Consider the following 17,737-nt stretch of genomic DNA (forward strand, 5'->3'; position numbering starts at 1 on the left):
ATATGGAAACTATACATCATATAAAATTGTAAATATGTAAAAGTAGGCTAACTCACTATATATATATATATATATATATATATATATATATATATATATATATATATATATATATATATATATATATAAAGAAACAAACTACCCGAACGACACACGCTCTTCAGAGAGGCAATTCCATTCTCCAGTGTTTTCAGTCCAGTTGCTGAGTTCCGTTTCACAGGGCGAGGGGCGGAGATGAAATATTCAGATGAACTCGAGTGACAGATCCTGGTTTCCAATGCTCTCAGAAACTCAACCGCTGCTGCCTTCAACTCTTCACTTCGTAGTTCTTAGTACTAAAAACACCGGGCGCTTGGGGATCGTGGAGTTGCCTCCATGCAGGCACTTTGCTGATCTTTGTGGCTGATTTTTATTTGCTTTGCTCTCTTAATGTTGATTGTTTTACACCTCGGTTGTTTTTATAGCATTTGAATATTATTATTGTTTTTTTTTTTGTTTGTACTGTTTTGGAAGTAAAAACAGAAAATAAAGAAACACACACAAACAGCAATGTCGTATCCACAGGGTTACCTTTACCAGCCCCCGGGCTCTTTGGCTCTCTATTCTTGCCCAGCTTACGGGGCGTCTGCGTTGGCCGCCCCAAGAAGCGAGGAGCTGGCACGGTCTTCGTCCGGTTCAGCGTTTAGTCCTTACCCGGGATCGGCAGCCTTCACTGCTCCGGCCACGGGCTTCACCAGCCCGCTGCAGTACACCACGGATCCGGCCACTGGATTCCCGTCATACATGGTAAATCGGACATTACTTTATAGTTTGTATGAATTGTTACTGCGTTGTTACTGCACTGAATTAGAATACAATACAATGGGGTGTGCTGATAAACAGCCTAACCCGCTTGTATTTTCCTTTTTACAAAAAAAAGTGTTTCTGAAATCATCTGTATGTTTCAGCTGCTCCCAATTTAGAAGTTGTATCTTTGGCACACTGTTATTACATTAGGCCTTTCGTGGAATGCTGTTTTAGTTAACAATGGTTTGTTTTTACTATTCTAATTGACCATAGCCTATGTTTAATAATGAAAATATTGTTGGCAGGTTTATTTTCTTTGAACCCATGACCCGATTTCAAATGTACACGGTTTATATACAAAACTATAATTTAATTGAAGCTTGAGTAATAATAATAATAATAATAATAATAATAATAATAATAATAATAATAATAATACAGTAGCTTTTTTATAAACAAATTTAACACTTATTTTGTAATTTACCGGTAATATGGAATTAATCGATTTAAAGTAATTTTAATACTGCCAATACTTATTTATAAATTAAAGACCAATTTTATCAACCCGGAGAAAGCAGCAGTTGGGAACAAATCCAGCTGTTTTTACATCAAACATAATTATGTAGCTCATTGACAGTATTCTTTAAAACAGCAAGTGATTGAAGTGCATTTCAAACTCTTTGGGAATATGCTAAGTTAAATAAGCATAATTTAAACGTGAAGGAGAATTAACATGGTAATGGAATCACTTGAAGTATTTAAAAAAGGTATCTAGTGGTTTACAAATTTGATTTGCAATGTATTAGAGCAGTGATATGTCAAGTCAAGACTTTTTTTTTTTCTTGACCACAAAAATAGAAAAGTGAGAACAAGTAACAGGCCCCTTATAAGATACCACCGCATGTTAAAGTAATCGCTGACAACAATGTTGCTAATTTTTATAATAATATATACCATACCGTATAATGCAGTATTTTCTCAATACAATAAAAACGATACTACGGTATTAATCAGAATCATCTTTATAGTGTTATTTAACATAATAATAATAATAATAATAATAATAATAATAATAATAATAATAATAATAATAATAATAATAATAATAATAATACATTAAATTCTGAAAAGATCAGTGCCACCATATGTGATTAAAATTTAATATAGCCAATCTGTGGTATTTAAAATGAAATCTTAAAACGCTGACAGCATGGAAATTTGTTTTTATGATGTTCACATTTTGACAGCATGGGAATTTATTTTCAAGGGTTCACCTTACGATGCCCACACAACAGGGATGGCAGGAGCGATTAGTTACCATCCATATGGAAGCCCGGGGTACCCATACCAGCTAAATGACCCAGCTTACCGAAAGAATACGACGAGAGATGCCACAGCCACCCTCAAAGCTTGGCTCCAGGAGCACAGAAAAAACCCGTACCCCACCAAAGGAGAAAAGATCATGCTGGCCATCATCACCAAGATGACCCTGACCCAGGTCTCCACCTGGTTCGCCAATGCCAGGAGGAGACTTAAGAAGGAGAATAAAATGACCTGGGCTCCAAGGAATAAGAGTGAAGACGAGGAAGAAGATGATGGGGACGGGGAAAGAAAAGACCAACATTCAGAAAAGAATCTGGATAACAATGAAACTTCGGCTGAGGACGAAGGTAAGTTGGGTGTACATAGTACACGTTGAGTGCTCTATCAAAAAGTGACAGAGTGACAAATATTTCACTAAACAGACCACTAAAAATATGAATATTTACAAAATAAATTATGACATAACCGGAAGAAACCATTTCAGTGGCGAATTTCTTGCAATAAACTCATTTATATTAGTTTGTATGTTAAGTTAAATTGAATAACATGTCTTTTTACAGAATTCGTAATGCAGTGTTTATAATAACAATAAAAAAAATAATACATGGTGAAAACATTACACCAATCCTAATACGAATCAATTTCTATAGGACCGACTTAACTTGTCAACATCAGTCGTACGTAACGGTAAAATAATGTTGTTTTAAGTAACTTGTTACATTTGTATTGATTCCAAAATATAATATTCTCTGTGGCATGTTCAAATTGTGATTATTCTATATATTATTTTATTTCTGTGCTCACAGCTAATAATAAACAACGTAAAATAATACGTTGTTTTCCCTGTTTGATTTAGGCATTGGCTTGCACGCTGACATCCTAACAGACCACTCTTGCTCTGCGGAGTCTGACGGGGAGAAAGTCAACTGCAGGAACGGGGATAGCATGTGCGAGTCTGGTTCAGAAACCAAGGACAAACTATGTGATGATGACGATGATGTTGAGGACGAAGAACGGGATCGAGACCTGTCTCCTAAGCCTGGGACACCCTCGCCTCTGACCGTGGTGAAAGCTCCCGAACTTAATCACGGGGACACCTGCAAAAACACCCATAGAACGAGCCTGGATAAAATAATTTCTTCAAGCGCACAAACTCAAACCACAAAGCCCAAGCTTTGGTCATTGGCAGAAATAGCCACTTCAGATCCAAAACAGCACCAGGGGCAACACTGTCCTTCCTCGGTATTATCATCATCAATTCCGTCATCGACGTCTTCAGCTAGCACTGTTTACCCTGCCTCTTCAATCCTAGGAAGGCCTATTTATTATACGTCTCCGTTTTACAGTAATTACACAAACTATAGCAACTTCGGCCCTTTGCAGAGCCAGGGGATCTTGCGGTATAATTCTACTGGTGTGACTGCTAATGAGGGGCTCAGTCAAACTGTACTAAATACGACCTCTATTCACAAACAGAGCAGTGACTCACTAATAAAAAGTAACTCAAACCCGCTAGAGCACCACTTCAGGCCCGCTAGCTTCGAATCCAGGAAAGGTATGTAGAACGTTTTAACAATTGAATGCATCACTTTAACAAAAACACCAAAACCATAATAATAAAACACATACATATGTTTATTTACACTAATTTTAGTTATGTAATTTAAATACCACAACAAGGATTCCACAACTAAAATTTAAAAAGTAGTCTTTATTAAATTAATATAATAGTAGTCTGTAATAACACGCATTCAGTTACCTTAAAAAGAAAAAGCAATCATGACATTAAACGTCAAAAAGTAGTCTAGTTGTAAGCTATTTAGTGGCATACAGATATTAATGACAATATATTGATCTGAATGCTTTGGTTAAAGTTTAATATACAAAGCACATACAAAAAAAAAAAAATCAAACACATAAACTGTATAATTTTTTGTTTTATACAACCCATCAATAAATAAATAACAGATACATTATACCTGTTATGTTTCTTTAGTGACAGTGCATGAGTGGCATTGAGATGGCTGTGCTCTGACTAAATAGAGGTTGTATTTTTGACAGACCCCAGTGAGGTGTGCACAGTAGGAGCCCAACTATACCTATAGAAGAGTAATTAATTTAAAAAAAGGCAAGTAAGTTATTATGCTTTTTGATTTAATCAAATCTAAAAATGTTTGTATGTGTTTAATCAATAAACTTAACATAATATAATAGTATGTATAATATATACTATAATAGCAGACATTATAATATTGTTTTTGCTGCTGGTATTGGTGTTGCTGTAATATGCCTATAGTATGCTTTATTGTATGTTATTTGTTTGAAGGATTTCAAAAATACTTTTATTATTATTATTATTATTACACAATGTATGTGGACCAAATATTTGCTTTCCACGGTTTATAGTAATTTATACATTGTATTTATTTTCATTTTTTTTAATTTGATCTCATAAAGTATTTTTTTATTTGCTCACAATATATAAAAGTACATTTGAAAATATATTTTCAACTACTATAGTCAACAAGTCAATGAGCACTTTAAAAGATAATTGTGTATGCCTATATATATATATATATATATATATATATATATATATATATATATATTAGTATTTTAGTTGAAAATCAAAATATACAACTGTGTTGGTTTGGTTGATTTTTTTTATTTTTTATTTCCTTGGTTCACAGGTAGGTGTCACAATTGCTTTGAAAAAAGTGAGCAAGCCATCATTCCTCCATCCTCTGTTTTAAAATAATTCTCGAATTCTGGATCACATCTTGTGCCACTGTAGAAAAGAAGACCCACTGTGCGCTATACTTTCATTCTACAGAGACTAATGAGTTACCTATGAATGAATTGTGTGTGCAACATTATGTGCATTTGTTGGTATAGTAGTTTTCCCCAATATTAATGTGTGACTTCGGGAAAAAAATATGTTATTTCTCAGGATTCCTTGATTGCTTCATTGCCACGGTATATTGTATACTATAGGTGTGACAATAATTACTGTAAAGCATATTTGTAAAATATGTATAATGTGGAAAAAATGTGACTGATGAACTGGAGTACTCTTAAGAAGTGGAAAACATTTGATATTTATTTTTGTAATAATGGCGAAGAGCCTATAATTTATGCAAGTTGTATTGCAACAAAATCTGAAATTTGTTTTGTAAATAAATTGACTGGTTTTTAATTAAAACGTAAGGGCAAGTTAAACCATCTTTGGTTGTTAACAAGAGTACTTTGACTAATTTATATCTTAAATTGTAAATAAAAACGGACTAGTCTGCAACAACAAAACGTGCCATTTATTATTTAACGAAAGTAAATCAACATTGGTGTTATTGTGAATATAATACAAATGTCAACATTTATGGCAATATATTTTCTATAAATACACGACGGGTGGCCTAATAATTCTGTATTGCCCATAATCCGGGGCAGAATTAAATGATTCATTGTAAATCGAAATTATATTTAACGATACACTTTATAGCCTGAATTGCAATTACATAAATTATTATTAAACATTGTATTTGTGAAAAGGCTTCCACATTAGACATTGTAGGGTAGGCTACGATATTCCAATTCAAGAAAGAATAATAGCGTTTCTTATTGTACGATAATCAATCATACATTTATTTCCGAGGGCCTCGTCCATTTTGCACCGTGATTAATAATGTTATAGGATGAGAGCATTATTAGATCCCAGCGGGGGTGGTCCTGGATGCTTTTAGCTTACTTTAACGGTCAGTTGAGGTTCATTATGAGCCGAAATTGAACAATTTATAAAATCTTGTCAAAACATCTGCCAGCTCCAATGGGCTGGTGTCTGAGGGTGGGAATTTTTTGGACCAGTTGAAATTGAAAAAAAAAAAAACAACAACAAAAAACGATCTCTGTCTCTCTTGTGGCTTCTTTTTTTTTTTTTTTTTTTTTTTACTTCAATAAAAATTGGAGGACTTTTCACAGTTCTCATTCGTCAGGACTTTTGAAAATGATCTCAATACCCCGTCCTTCAGAATTTGTCAAGCTGAGTAGACACTGTTTTGTTGTTGTTGTTTTTACATTAGTTTAGTATCTAAAAGTTATCCGCAGCAATGTATCTATACCGACTGCTTTGTCACGTACCGTAGCCTATAGTATAATCTGCCAAAAAAAGAAAAAAAATACATATTTGTTGCGTGATATTAAATTTATGTAGATATTAATATAATACACAGATTCAACACAAACACTGGGGGATGGCGACCTATGCCAGTTTAAGAAATGTGTACAAGTCTGTTTCTCATGTTTAAAAGAGACTGTTTTGCATAATACAATTTACAGCAAGTGTGAGTTTTAATGTTATATGGATAGAACATTCTTATAAAGTATATTAGCCAACAACATATATGTATATTCACCTTGGCAGGCAATTTCATAGTCTACAATAATTGTTACAGTCTAGAATCAAATAGCGACGATTATTATTATTATTATTATTATTATTATTATTATTATTATTATTATTATTATAAACATTTTACAAAATAATTTAATAAATTCGCTCTTTTTATTAAACATAAATACTACTACGACTACTACTACTACTACTACTAGTAGTAATAATAATAATAATAATAATAATAATAATAATAATAATAATAATAATAATAATTTGTTTAGTCTTTTTGCTATTTTACGTGATCACATAAATGTGTTTTCTTAATCTATGTTTTTCAAATTGCATGGAAAGTCAATAATAAAAATGCACATAGCCTATAACTTGTTAGGTCTATGAACGTATATTGGTTAATCCACATCAGAAACTAGCAAAGGGCATTTTGTTAATGATTACCAATGGGAAAGGAGAAAAATGAATGATTTGTATATTTTACTTGAACAACAAGATTGTTATAGTCATCCCGTAAGAAGTTCAGAAAAGTGCACTTTATTTAGGAAGTGTAGGCCTACTTTATTTAAGGAAGTGTAGGCCTGCTTTATTTAAATGGTGTTCAAGATGAATGTTAACTCCTCCCTGGGGCTTTTTATCCCACCAAAACTTTTCTTCTAAGCCCACACATCTTTATCACTGGCTGTTTCATGCTGGAAAGACAAACAAATCCATCTCCAGTCCGAGAGTTTTCATTAGAGCTGATTTATTGAAATTCAAGCTTTAATCTCAGGTGGGATCCCCGGGGAACTGGTGCTGTTGTCAAATAGTACCAGAGGCGGTTTCCACTTTGGGCTGCTTATCGACTCTGCCTTTCTCTGCTCCCTTCAAATGTCAACATTTGTTCTCACTAAAAAGAGTTATTGTTTCTGTAAAACAGCTGACCAGTCACCTTTGAAAACATGAAAAGAACTTCACCCACCTCTGTTTGATTGGAGACAGAGACTAAGGTGAAACACAAGCGCCAAGCAGCATAACAAACATAACTTAACCCACAGAATTTAGGAAGCAAAGCAAGGCTTTTTCATTCTGTCATTCACATTACAAAAGGTACTTATAAAATATATAATGCAATATATGTGGAATTGTGCTTACGTCCTCAGTTAAAACAACTGTTATAATAATAATAATAATAATAATAATAATAATAATAATAATAATAATAATAATAATAATAATAAGGGGTTGTCTTGTTGTCTTGATTGCCTAACATTAGTTTAATTTTTTGTTCAAAAGCATGTTTTTAAAAAATCTGTAACTTTTTAGGTTTACAAGTTTTTTTGCAATGTTATTAACTTGAAACACATTAAGTTATGCATACACATTTTTTCTGACATTGCATGATATCGCTGGAATCAGTTTTCTGTAGCCTATATGAATATATATATTTTTTAAATGCTAGTTTCTCATTTACCAAAAAAGGTACTTCATGTGTTTCCAGTCACTTCCTTTTAATGCACTGGCAAATTAAATGTAATACCATTGTGTTGAAACTGTGCAGCAGGCATATCTGAGCAGAGTAGGCCTATTCAGTTGTATGGCCCTGACAGCAACAGTAAAGACTCATAATGGAGCTTGCATTGACGATTAAGGGGTCCAGCGAGAGTAAACTTTTTATCTTAGCTTTTTATTATTATTATTATTTGTTTATTTAGCAGACGCCTTTATCCAAGCCGACTTACAGAGACTAGGGTGTGTGAACTATGCATCAGCTGCAGAGTCACTTACAATTACGTCTCACCCGAAAGACTGAGCACAAGGAGGTTAAGTGACTTGCTCATGGTCACACAGTGAGTCAGTGGCTGAGGTGGGATTTGAACTGGGGACCTCCTGGTTACAAGCCCTTTTCTTTAACCACTGGACCACACAGTCTCCTTTATCACTTTCTAAACGGCAGAAATCGCATGTAAAAGACACGACTCTCCTCTCACCAGTTACCGTTGTTCTGCCCTTGAAGTCTCATTTTCCGATTTATTTAGAAAATGAATGTGACAAAGTTAGGTACTCCTCCCACGAATCACAACCAATGTCGCTATTTAAAAGTCTTGTTAAATGGAGGTTGGTGGGCCCCTCGCGACTGCCCGAACACAGACTTAGAAAAATACACCTCCACACACTCGCTTGAATACTGTTGCCGTCATATGTTTAATACAAGTTGCAACGTCAACTTTATTGTGAAACCAGGTTACATAAACATCACCTCACCTTAGTCAGTGCACCGATTACGGGTGGGCCAGGGCTGTCCCTTGTACTTCTTTTAAGGGAACATAAGCAAGACAGTTATCAACACCGCTGAATTACCTTTACCTTTACATGCTTATATTTAAACTATTTGCGGGCGGACGTAGAACGCTTTCTGCAGTGCACATAGCATCATACACACCCTCTTACTATCACTCTTCAACCGGGCGCTGTAGAATGAGTGAAGATGTAACCAATCAAACTGCAGTATGAATGGAAATGCGTGCAGCAAGAGACTGTACAAGTGAGCGGGAGTTTTCATTTCTAGTGAAGAGTTGTGATTAAGAAGACTGGACTGTACCGCATCAAGTGGTAAAAAAGCTGGTTGCTGGACTGAAAACCTGTTGCTAGATTATCGCCCTATCAACACATTGTCAGCGTCCAATTGACCCGAGTATTTTTGCAGAAATTGAGTCGTTTGAGGTGGATATAAGCATGTTTACGACGTTGTCTTCTTCTAAAAGTAAAGCAGAAGTAAAAACCAACTAAAGCGCTTCTTCTTCCATTTCTGTATTTTCATGAATACTGCTCCTGTATTCACAATTAATCTAGAGCTTCTGCCGCATTTTTAACGTGAGTAGAGGTGCTGTGTGAATGTGTTAAAATGTATGCTTGTCTTGAATAGTGCTCCAGTATTCATAATTACTGTTAGAGCAGCTGCTGCATGTACGGGGTGCTTTGTTAATTTAGTTTGCCATCAGTTAATTTAGTTTGTCAGTTAGTTTATTGTTATAGTGTATTACCATTCCCTTTCCTATTGCCTTTCTCTACTTATTCAGCTCATTTCATATGTTGATGCACGTGCGTCATGACATAAGTAATACATACATTTGTATTTATTGATTCATATCGTGATTAGTCTTGGCATACTGTGTCCGGTGGTCAACTCAGTGTAAGAACACTTTGCTTGCTTCCCGAGGGGTGTTCTCGGAGACAACTGTATTGGCAAATTCGTTTTTTCAAGAATATCATTGGTGCTTCTGATTTTCAGGTTTTATAAATTGTATTTTTCGGTGCTTATTTTTAGCTATTTTCGAGTTTTATGTAAATCAGGGTTTTTCGGGGCTTTCCTTTTTGATATACTGTACGACATTAGTGTTTTTGGTTACTTTCCAAAATGGTTGAGCGTTTTGTGTGTATGTGTGTGTCAATATATGTAGGACTAAAGTAACTGGACAGTACTTGCACACTTAGTTGTACCTTCTTTCCTTTGCTGTCTTCCACAACGAAATCCCTACGGTCACGGGCACATTCTTCTGGGTTTTTTTGTGTGTAGGCATTTTTGTACATTTTGCCACAATTCTGTTTTAAGTCCTCCGTATCTTAATAGTAATACATCTTTAAATCCCGCTAACAAGCCTCCATCCTGATTGTAATCTCGTTTTAAATCTCCAATAGAGTCTCCAATAGGAATGTGCTGTCACTCAGTAGTTGGGGTGGGTTTAAAGTATTCAGAACTAATCAATGATAGACACAAGTCAGGAAGGCGGGACATTGCCCAGCAGCACTGGAACATCTATTTATTATTATTTTTGAAGTAGGTTTTATTTTTTAATGTGGAAAGGGTAAAGTCAATGTGAATAGAGTAACCATTTCCACAGTTTTTCCGGTGTTTATTGGCTATCTACCGATTCATTTTTTTTTGTATCGGATGTTTTATCGGTTAAAACTGAAAATCAGAAGCCTTAAATATAATACACGCTACAGGGGTGTAAATAAGACTCTCTTGCATAGGAGTTTGAAGAACCATTTCATTTTTTATGAACTGCAGGCATTTCCTTTTTTTCTGGTACAAATCATAAGTACAATGTGTACAGAGCCTGCAGTGCAGCTGGTAAACCCTGAAATGGCTCAAACTGCGGTGCAATGAGTGTCTTATTTCAATTATGCACATTTATTCTGGCATCTGGTATAGCACTGTAATACATTGGGGTGAAAAAAATCAGATTACAAAATAGACACAATGGGGTTGTTATTTGTTGAGCTCTGATGTTTTGTCTAGTAATGAACACGCGTTGAGTCTATTGCTTTCCTCTGTAATTTTGAAATGTAGGTTTCATTATATTATTTATTGAATGCATTCTAGAAAAAAAAACCACTGCTGTCATAGCATATATAAACATTTTTGCGCGCTCTCTCTCTCTCTCTATTGCAGTGTTTTTTTAATGTTAAAAGCTGATCTGATTTTTCTAAACTGACTTTGCGTTTTGGTCAGATGACATTTAGGAAAAAAATATATTGTTTTTAACGATCTCAACAGCAAGAACCGATTTTTTTCAATGCAAATTAGCCCTATTAGAACGATCATGTACAGGATCAACCTGGATACAACGATCTCAGTACTGACTGACTCTGAACTTTCTCCAGTGTCAAGTGTGTTATTCTCTCAGTGAAAACAGAGACCATGGTTGACTCACTCAAAGATAACGCTAATTCAAAGATGACCTATTGTAGTACGAATAATGCATGACGACTCCAATCGTTGCCTGTACGTCATCTTCACACAAACTGCAACCAGGCAACGGGCGTGAGGAGCAATCTAAGTCTGTGTTCGGGCAGTCGCGAGGGGCCCACCAACCTCCATTTAACAAGACTTTTAAATAGCGACATTGGTTGTGATTCGTGGGAGGAGTACCTAACTTTGCCACATCATTTCTACATATATCGGAAAATGAGACTTCAAGGGCAGAACAACGGTAACTGGTGAGAGGAGAGCCGTGTCTTTTACATGCGATTTCTGCCGCTTAGAAAGTGATAAAGGAGGCTGTGTGGTCCAGTGGTTAAAGAAAAGAGCTTGTAACCAGGAGGTCCCCAGTTCAAATCCCACCTCAGCCACTGGCTCACTGCAATGGTTGAGTCCACTGGTGGGAATTCCACCAAGCCCAGTGCCCCCGCGCCTTCTAAAGAAGCCAGTGGGGCTGCTCGTTTCACCACACTCGGTGCCTGGAGGAACTTGGAGGCTCATTCCATAAGTGCCAGGATCGAGCTTGGAAGAGAGGGATGTCCAGCGTCTGAGGTTGCCTCAGAGCTGGGACCCATCCTGAAGGTTAGCTCCTGGACATCCCCTTCCTCCACGTCCTGGTCTTCCTCAGCCACAGCCAAGTCTGGCTCTGAAACATCCTGGGCTAAGGCTCAAAGAGCTGTGGTAGGCATGAGCTGAATTGCTAAGAGACAGTTAAGAAAGAAAGAAGGTATGCAGCTTACAGCCAAGTCCGCAGGCGCCCGGCCAGACTACAGGGGTCACTGGTGCGAGGTGAGCCGAGGACACCTTGGCCAACCTAACCCTCCCTCCCCCCGGGCGGCGCTCGGCCAAGGAATAGCCTGGACTCTAACTCGCGACGTCCAGACTATAGGGCACATCCTGCACTCCACGCGGAGCGCCTTTACTGAATGCACCACTCGGGAGCCCCCTATTATTATTATTATTTTAAACTGCAAAGAGCAGTAAAAGAAAAAACACACACACACACACACACACACACACACAACAGCCAAGGTGTGGAGGTAGAACAGTCACCATGTCAGGCGGGTAGACTGTGAAAAGAGACAAACGGCGGAGTCTACTCGAGCGGGACGCGGCAGAGCCGGGTCCCCGTGGATGAAATTACGCTTCCCTGGAGGGGCCTATAGGCAGCTCTGACATGAGATGCTCAGTGAATACCTGACCTGTGGCAGGCATATCCCAAAAGTATTGAAATGGAACTGCTGCCGCAAAACATTCCCTAAAAAGTCGCTAACAGCATTGTGCATGTTTAATACATTTCTGACTCGTTTGCAACTTGTTTGTGACTATTGCAGCAGACGCAACACTTTAGAGTACATACCCCTGAGTGGTCAATAGATAATTGATCATTGTTTTCGAACCTATTCTAATTATTTATTGCGTTATTAGCACAAGTCAAATTAAATGTATTTATAGCAGGCTACTAAATTCTTGCATCTCTATAAGAATATGTTAATAACTAGCTACAAGTGACATTCATGTATGCTTACATGCACTTACTTATCCATAACTACATTTGGAGAGGAAAGTGGTTTCAATAAACAAGGAACTCATCGATTTCCAAATTTTAACCTATACAACAAATAATATATCCTTCAAGTCATTAGTATAACAAAACAAGTGCTAATAATATCCCCAACACAATTCTTAAAAAAAGAACTTCTAAAACAATTGGGAGACAATATTGTATCGCCGTTCCAAAAGTATACTATATGCCTGTTTAGCTGTGATAGTGTAATATGTACTTTTTATGTTTGGTGGTTATAGGGGACCTCTTTCGTTTGCACAGCTTGGGTCTGCTTTTAATAACAGTCCATAAATAACAGACCAACAGGAAAATGTTGAAATGACTAACAAATAGACAACACATGGTATTCATAAGACAGGTCAAAGAGCTTGTTAAGGGATTTTTTTTTTCTTAAAGCAGCAGTAAGGCCTGCATCTGCATAGAGGTGCCAACAAATATACCCCTCTTTGCAGATGATGGGGAAGGAGCAAAAACACCCTTTTTAAACCTATGACATTTCTCCACACCAGACCTTAAGTAAACCCCATCAAAAAAGAAGAAAAAAGTGGCATCTGGTACGAAGCCGAATGGCTTTTTGAACATGTGCTACATCTGCGCACCGGTTACTAACATCTGCATATAATTAAAAAAAGAAAGAAAAAAAGTTACAGAAAGTTTTGTTTAGTTTAGCTTTTTAACTTTGTATCCACAGGGCCAGCACAGGTAGAAGCAAGCCATAATAAAGACCAATAGGAAAAAAAAAAGAACACTGAATATTTAGAGGATGATCTTTAATGACAGTTAACAACAACACTAATAAAAAAAAAAAACTATCTTGAAGCAACTATTTTTATATCCTGGTAATCTGCATTAATTAGTATAAGCTACAAAACCATTTCAAAGACTTCTTAATTATTAAGATGTAGTGGGCCTTATAGACTTGGCTAATTAGCTTGAAATTATTATTAAAACCTGTGTTGAGAATAGATTTAACAATGTTTACTAGCTTAACCATTTCAGCACAAAGGAACGTCACAGAAAGATAACTGTAAAATGAAATAGTTTCAAGGTCTTAGAATAAATACAAAAATGTCTGGGCATGAACACGATTAGTTTACTGGTTTTGAGTGGCGATATCTTTCCTATACAACAAATTAAAGACTTACATTTTTCCTATATCTGTTTATACTGTGCAGTGTTGACCGTTAAATAGCTTGTATTTTTAATAAACAATCTTGTTCCGGATTTTTTGTAGTTTGCAGGTAACATCTCATTTGTGAAAATACTGGCCCTGGAACATCAACATCACACAACATACAATATTTTAAACACAAGCATTATTCAGTGGACATACAGTTATGTGTGAAGCTAGGCTTTTAGTGTAATTAAATGATGTCAATACTCCTTAAGACATTACCTTAAGACATTACTAGATAAATGACACACTTTGAACTACAGTGGCTCAATCATTTTGCTTTATGAAATATAATACATAATTATATCATTGACAAATCTCTGTTTTAGTCAATTAAGGTAGCACAATAGGCAACACACAACCAAACAGGACTATCTGCCAAAAAAAAAAAAACCTATAATATGCTACTCCAAATAAAGTGGTAAATGATTTTTGGAAAAACTACTATGACTGTACTACTACGACTACTACTGATAATAATAATAGCTGCAAGCAGCAAAGACCGGGGTCCAAACGCCAGACCATAAGTCCTATGACCGTATTTCACATGTGGCACAGTAGCTCATTGGCCTCTATTAATCTGTGTAGCATATTGTACCATAGGAGCATATATGGGTTGCTAGATGTGTTTCATAGAAAATAGAAACTATTACCCTACCTGCACTCTAAAAGGAGTTATAAACTAGTTTTGCATTTGACCTTAAGGAGAGGTCAAAGGTCACGGTCAAGGCAATTTTTGAATAGAGCATATATGGGTTCAGTAGTGTGTTCCATATTCAGATGTGTGTTCCATATATATATATATATATATATATATATATATATATATATATATATATATATATATATATATATATATATATATATTAGCAAGGTAATATGTGCACATTGACCATACCTCAAATTTGACTGGCTCACAGCGGCCATGTTTTTTTTTTTTTTTTTTTTTATGTAGCGACTTGCTTTTAACAAAATTAATAGACAACCTTGCCAAGGCTATGTATGCAAAGTTTCACTTCAATCAGCATAACTATTTCAGAGAAGAAGACGTTTGAATATTTTTGACAAACTCAATACAGCCGCCAAACAGATTTTCTTCTCGTGAACAAATCTGAATGTAGGCCATGAGGGGAATATGTGCACCAAGTTTCAGATTTTGCAAAAAATTAAATATGGCTGTGTAACAGGGCGAGCAGCCCTGTACATTGTTTATTTATTTTTAGATTGGGGTCTCCCCCTCCGCCCCTGTGCAGAGTGTTTTGTATTATTTATTTCGTTTTGTTGTATTATATTTATGACGGCGTAGCGCCGTGTTTTGTTTATTTTTTAAAACGTGTCCTGGCAGAGGCGAGATCAGTGCTCGTCCTCTGCCAGGAGTAATAAGTAAAACTCGTGCAGAAGGTGGCCATCTCCCGAATTAATTAGGCGATTTAATTTGTTGCTAATCGGGAGATGGTCACCTGTTATAAAAAGCCTGCAGCTCTCTAGATCGGGGTGGGTGTTGGAAGGAGAGTGAGCGAGAGGATTAAAACGAAACTAAAAGTAAACTCCAGGAACAGTGAAGGCAAATGCTCAGCCTGACCTGGGTTTTGTTTATTATTTTTGTGTTCGTGATTTTGTTTTGTTTAACTATTTATTTTGCTCTGTGAGCGAGTGTTTTCTGTTTGGATATTTTATTTATTTATTTTTGGTTGCTTTAAATAAACCGGCGCCCGCGCCACTGCACAATACCTTTTTGTTTTGGTTGTCCCTTCTTCTGCCGTGACGTCAGACCAGTCAGCCATTCCTGCCACAGGCTGCCACACCATGTGAACTATGACCTTCGTTTTCACTGCGAACCAACTTCCCATAGGCCTCTACCACCATACCAAGTTTTGTGTCTCTTCGTACAACCCTGTTGATTTTACAGACATTTTGAAATTTTGGCAGATAATAATAGAATAAAATAAAATAATAATAATAATCCTAACAATTACAATATAATAATAATAATTTGTATGTTCTATTGGAAGTACTTAAATACCATAAAGTGTGTTAAACTAAATGTTTCTAAAATGTTATTGAAGCAATTTAAACTAATTTCCCACACCTCCAAACATTACAACAAAAGTAAGCAATGCTGTAGTTTTGGGAGATATTTATTATGCAGTCATTAAGCCACCTCAAAATATCCATATAGCAAGAAAGATCCCTTAGTTAATTTAGCTCCTCAATGAACTTAAATAATGATTTGACAATTTGTATTCTGCAAAGTGGTTCCATCACCGAAATAAGTTAATGCTTTAGCATAATGATGTACAAGAGTATAAAAGTATGTTGTAAACAGTTCCTCACCATTAGATCCAATTGGAGTCAGTCCGACTTTTCACGTCTCATCTACAAGCCCTTTTTTGCAATGCACATTACATTTCTGTCATGCTTTGCAGGAGAACACGATATCCCCCAAAGAGAAAAAAATACCCCGACAGCAGCCATTAGTTAAGAAATGCAATGAATAAACCCCTTGCACAGGAGCATCAGGGCTAATTAATATTCTGTTTAGCAGCCCTAGATGGAATGTTAATGTAACTTTCACCAACTGCGAGTGTGAAAGAGAGAAGTAAAAAAGAGTCTTGCATTTTAAGGGGCATGTTAAGGTGATAACATCTTTACTTTTTCTATCCAAGGTCCATCCAAGTCTGTAACAGTCATCAGCTCCATTTACTGCAGCACTTCATTTTAGACCAAGCATGGGTCTCTGCTGCTGAAGAATTGCCTGTGGCCTAATGAAGCCAACACTCTCCATGGGGATGTAGGCTGAATTAATCCACTATCTCTGCCTTGGAGAGTTGGCTGGTACCAGCTCCTTGGACAAATATAGCCAGAATCCAGCAGGCAGATTAAGATCTGCTGCTGGTGTCTCAACACAAATCATTGAAGGCATTTTGACCCTTTGAAGTTTCTTCTATTTTGCTTACACATAAGTTTACATGATTGTCAGGTTTTTACAAGGCTCAACAAGGCAAATTTAATCACTACTGAACACTCAACACAAGAAACTACAAAAGCCAGTTGTCCTGCAACTTCAGCACGTTGAAGAAATGTCCAAACTAAAATGTAGCAAATGTAAAAGAAAAAAAATATATATATACATATATATATATATATATATATATATATATATATATATATATATATATATATATATATATATATATACACACACACACACACACACCCCTCGTTATATCACCCCTTGCTATACTGCGGATTCGGATATATCGCGGTCCTGGAGTTGGCTCCCCATTTTTACAGTCTAACTGTGCATGCCTTAGCTGCACGATACATAGACAATTTCACTTAGAATTACTGTTCGTTTTATTTCGTACTGCACAAACTGAAATATAGAGAACAATTAAAAACAAAGCATTAATATCGTACTGTTATCATATACACACTCACTGCACAGTAACACAAAGCAAATTAAATATCTACTTGCTGAAGCGTTTTTTTTAAGCAGTGCACTAGCAAAAGTCACAGGGCAGTGACGCTGGCTCCCTAACAACAAGCCTCCTATGGTGTGAATGGATTCTTTTAATGCAGCGGTTTGGGCATTTGAGAAAGGGGAGGAAGATTCATGAAATTAATTGAAGACTTAAGTTGATGAGAAGCAATTACCCTCCGCAGTATGAATTAAAATGGTATGCTGCTTTTTATACAAAAAATGAGAAAAGGCGTGTTGCGTTAGAGGATTTATAGTGGACC

At 36.2% G+C, this 17,737-nt stretch overlaps 1 protein-coding gene across 1 annotated transcript; it reads left to right on the forward strand.

The window, feature by feature from the left end:
- The first annotated feature begins 256 nt into the window (after positions 1-256).
- On the forward strand, positions 257-5,412 carry LOC117394223 (iroquois-class homeodomain protein irx-2-like). Its single transcript, XM_033992310.3, has 5 exons — positions 257-786; positions 2,054-2,456; positions 2,966-3,664; positions 4,171-4,241; positions 4,800-5,412. Exons 1-4 carry the CDS (start codon positions 550-552, stop codon positions 4,212-4,214), a joined length of 1,383 nt encoding a protein of 460 aa, XP_033848201.3. The 5' UTR covers positions 257-549; the 3' UTR covers positions 4,215-4,241; positions 4,800-5,412.
- Positions 5,413-17,737: the final 12,325 nt, after the last annotated feature.

This window comes from Acipenser ruthenus, chromosome 3, assembly GCF_902713425.1.
Source record: "Acipenser ruthenus chromosome 3, fAciRut3.2 maternal haplotype, whole genome shotgun sequence".
NCBI lineage: Eukaryota > Metazoa > Chordata > Actinopteri > Acipenseriformes > Acipenseridae > Acipenser > Acipenser ruthenus.

What these genes read in the sequence shown, in the direction of transcription:
- LOC117394223 (XM_033992310.3), top strand. Translation starts at nt 550, where the DNA reads ATGTCGTATCCACAGGGTTACCTTTACCAGCCCCCGGGCTCTTTGGCT. An exon ending in AACTTCGGCTGAGGACGAAG is followed by an intron (nt 2,457 to 2,965) that starts GTAAGTTGGGTG and finishes TGTTTGATTTAG; the next exon opens with GCATTGGCTTGCACGCTGAC. An exon ending in TAGCTTCGAATCCAGGAAAG is followed by an intron (nt 3,665 to 4,170) that starts GTATGTAGAACG and finishes TATTTTTGACAG; the next exon opens with ACCCCAGTGAGGTGTGCACA.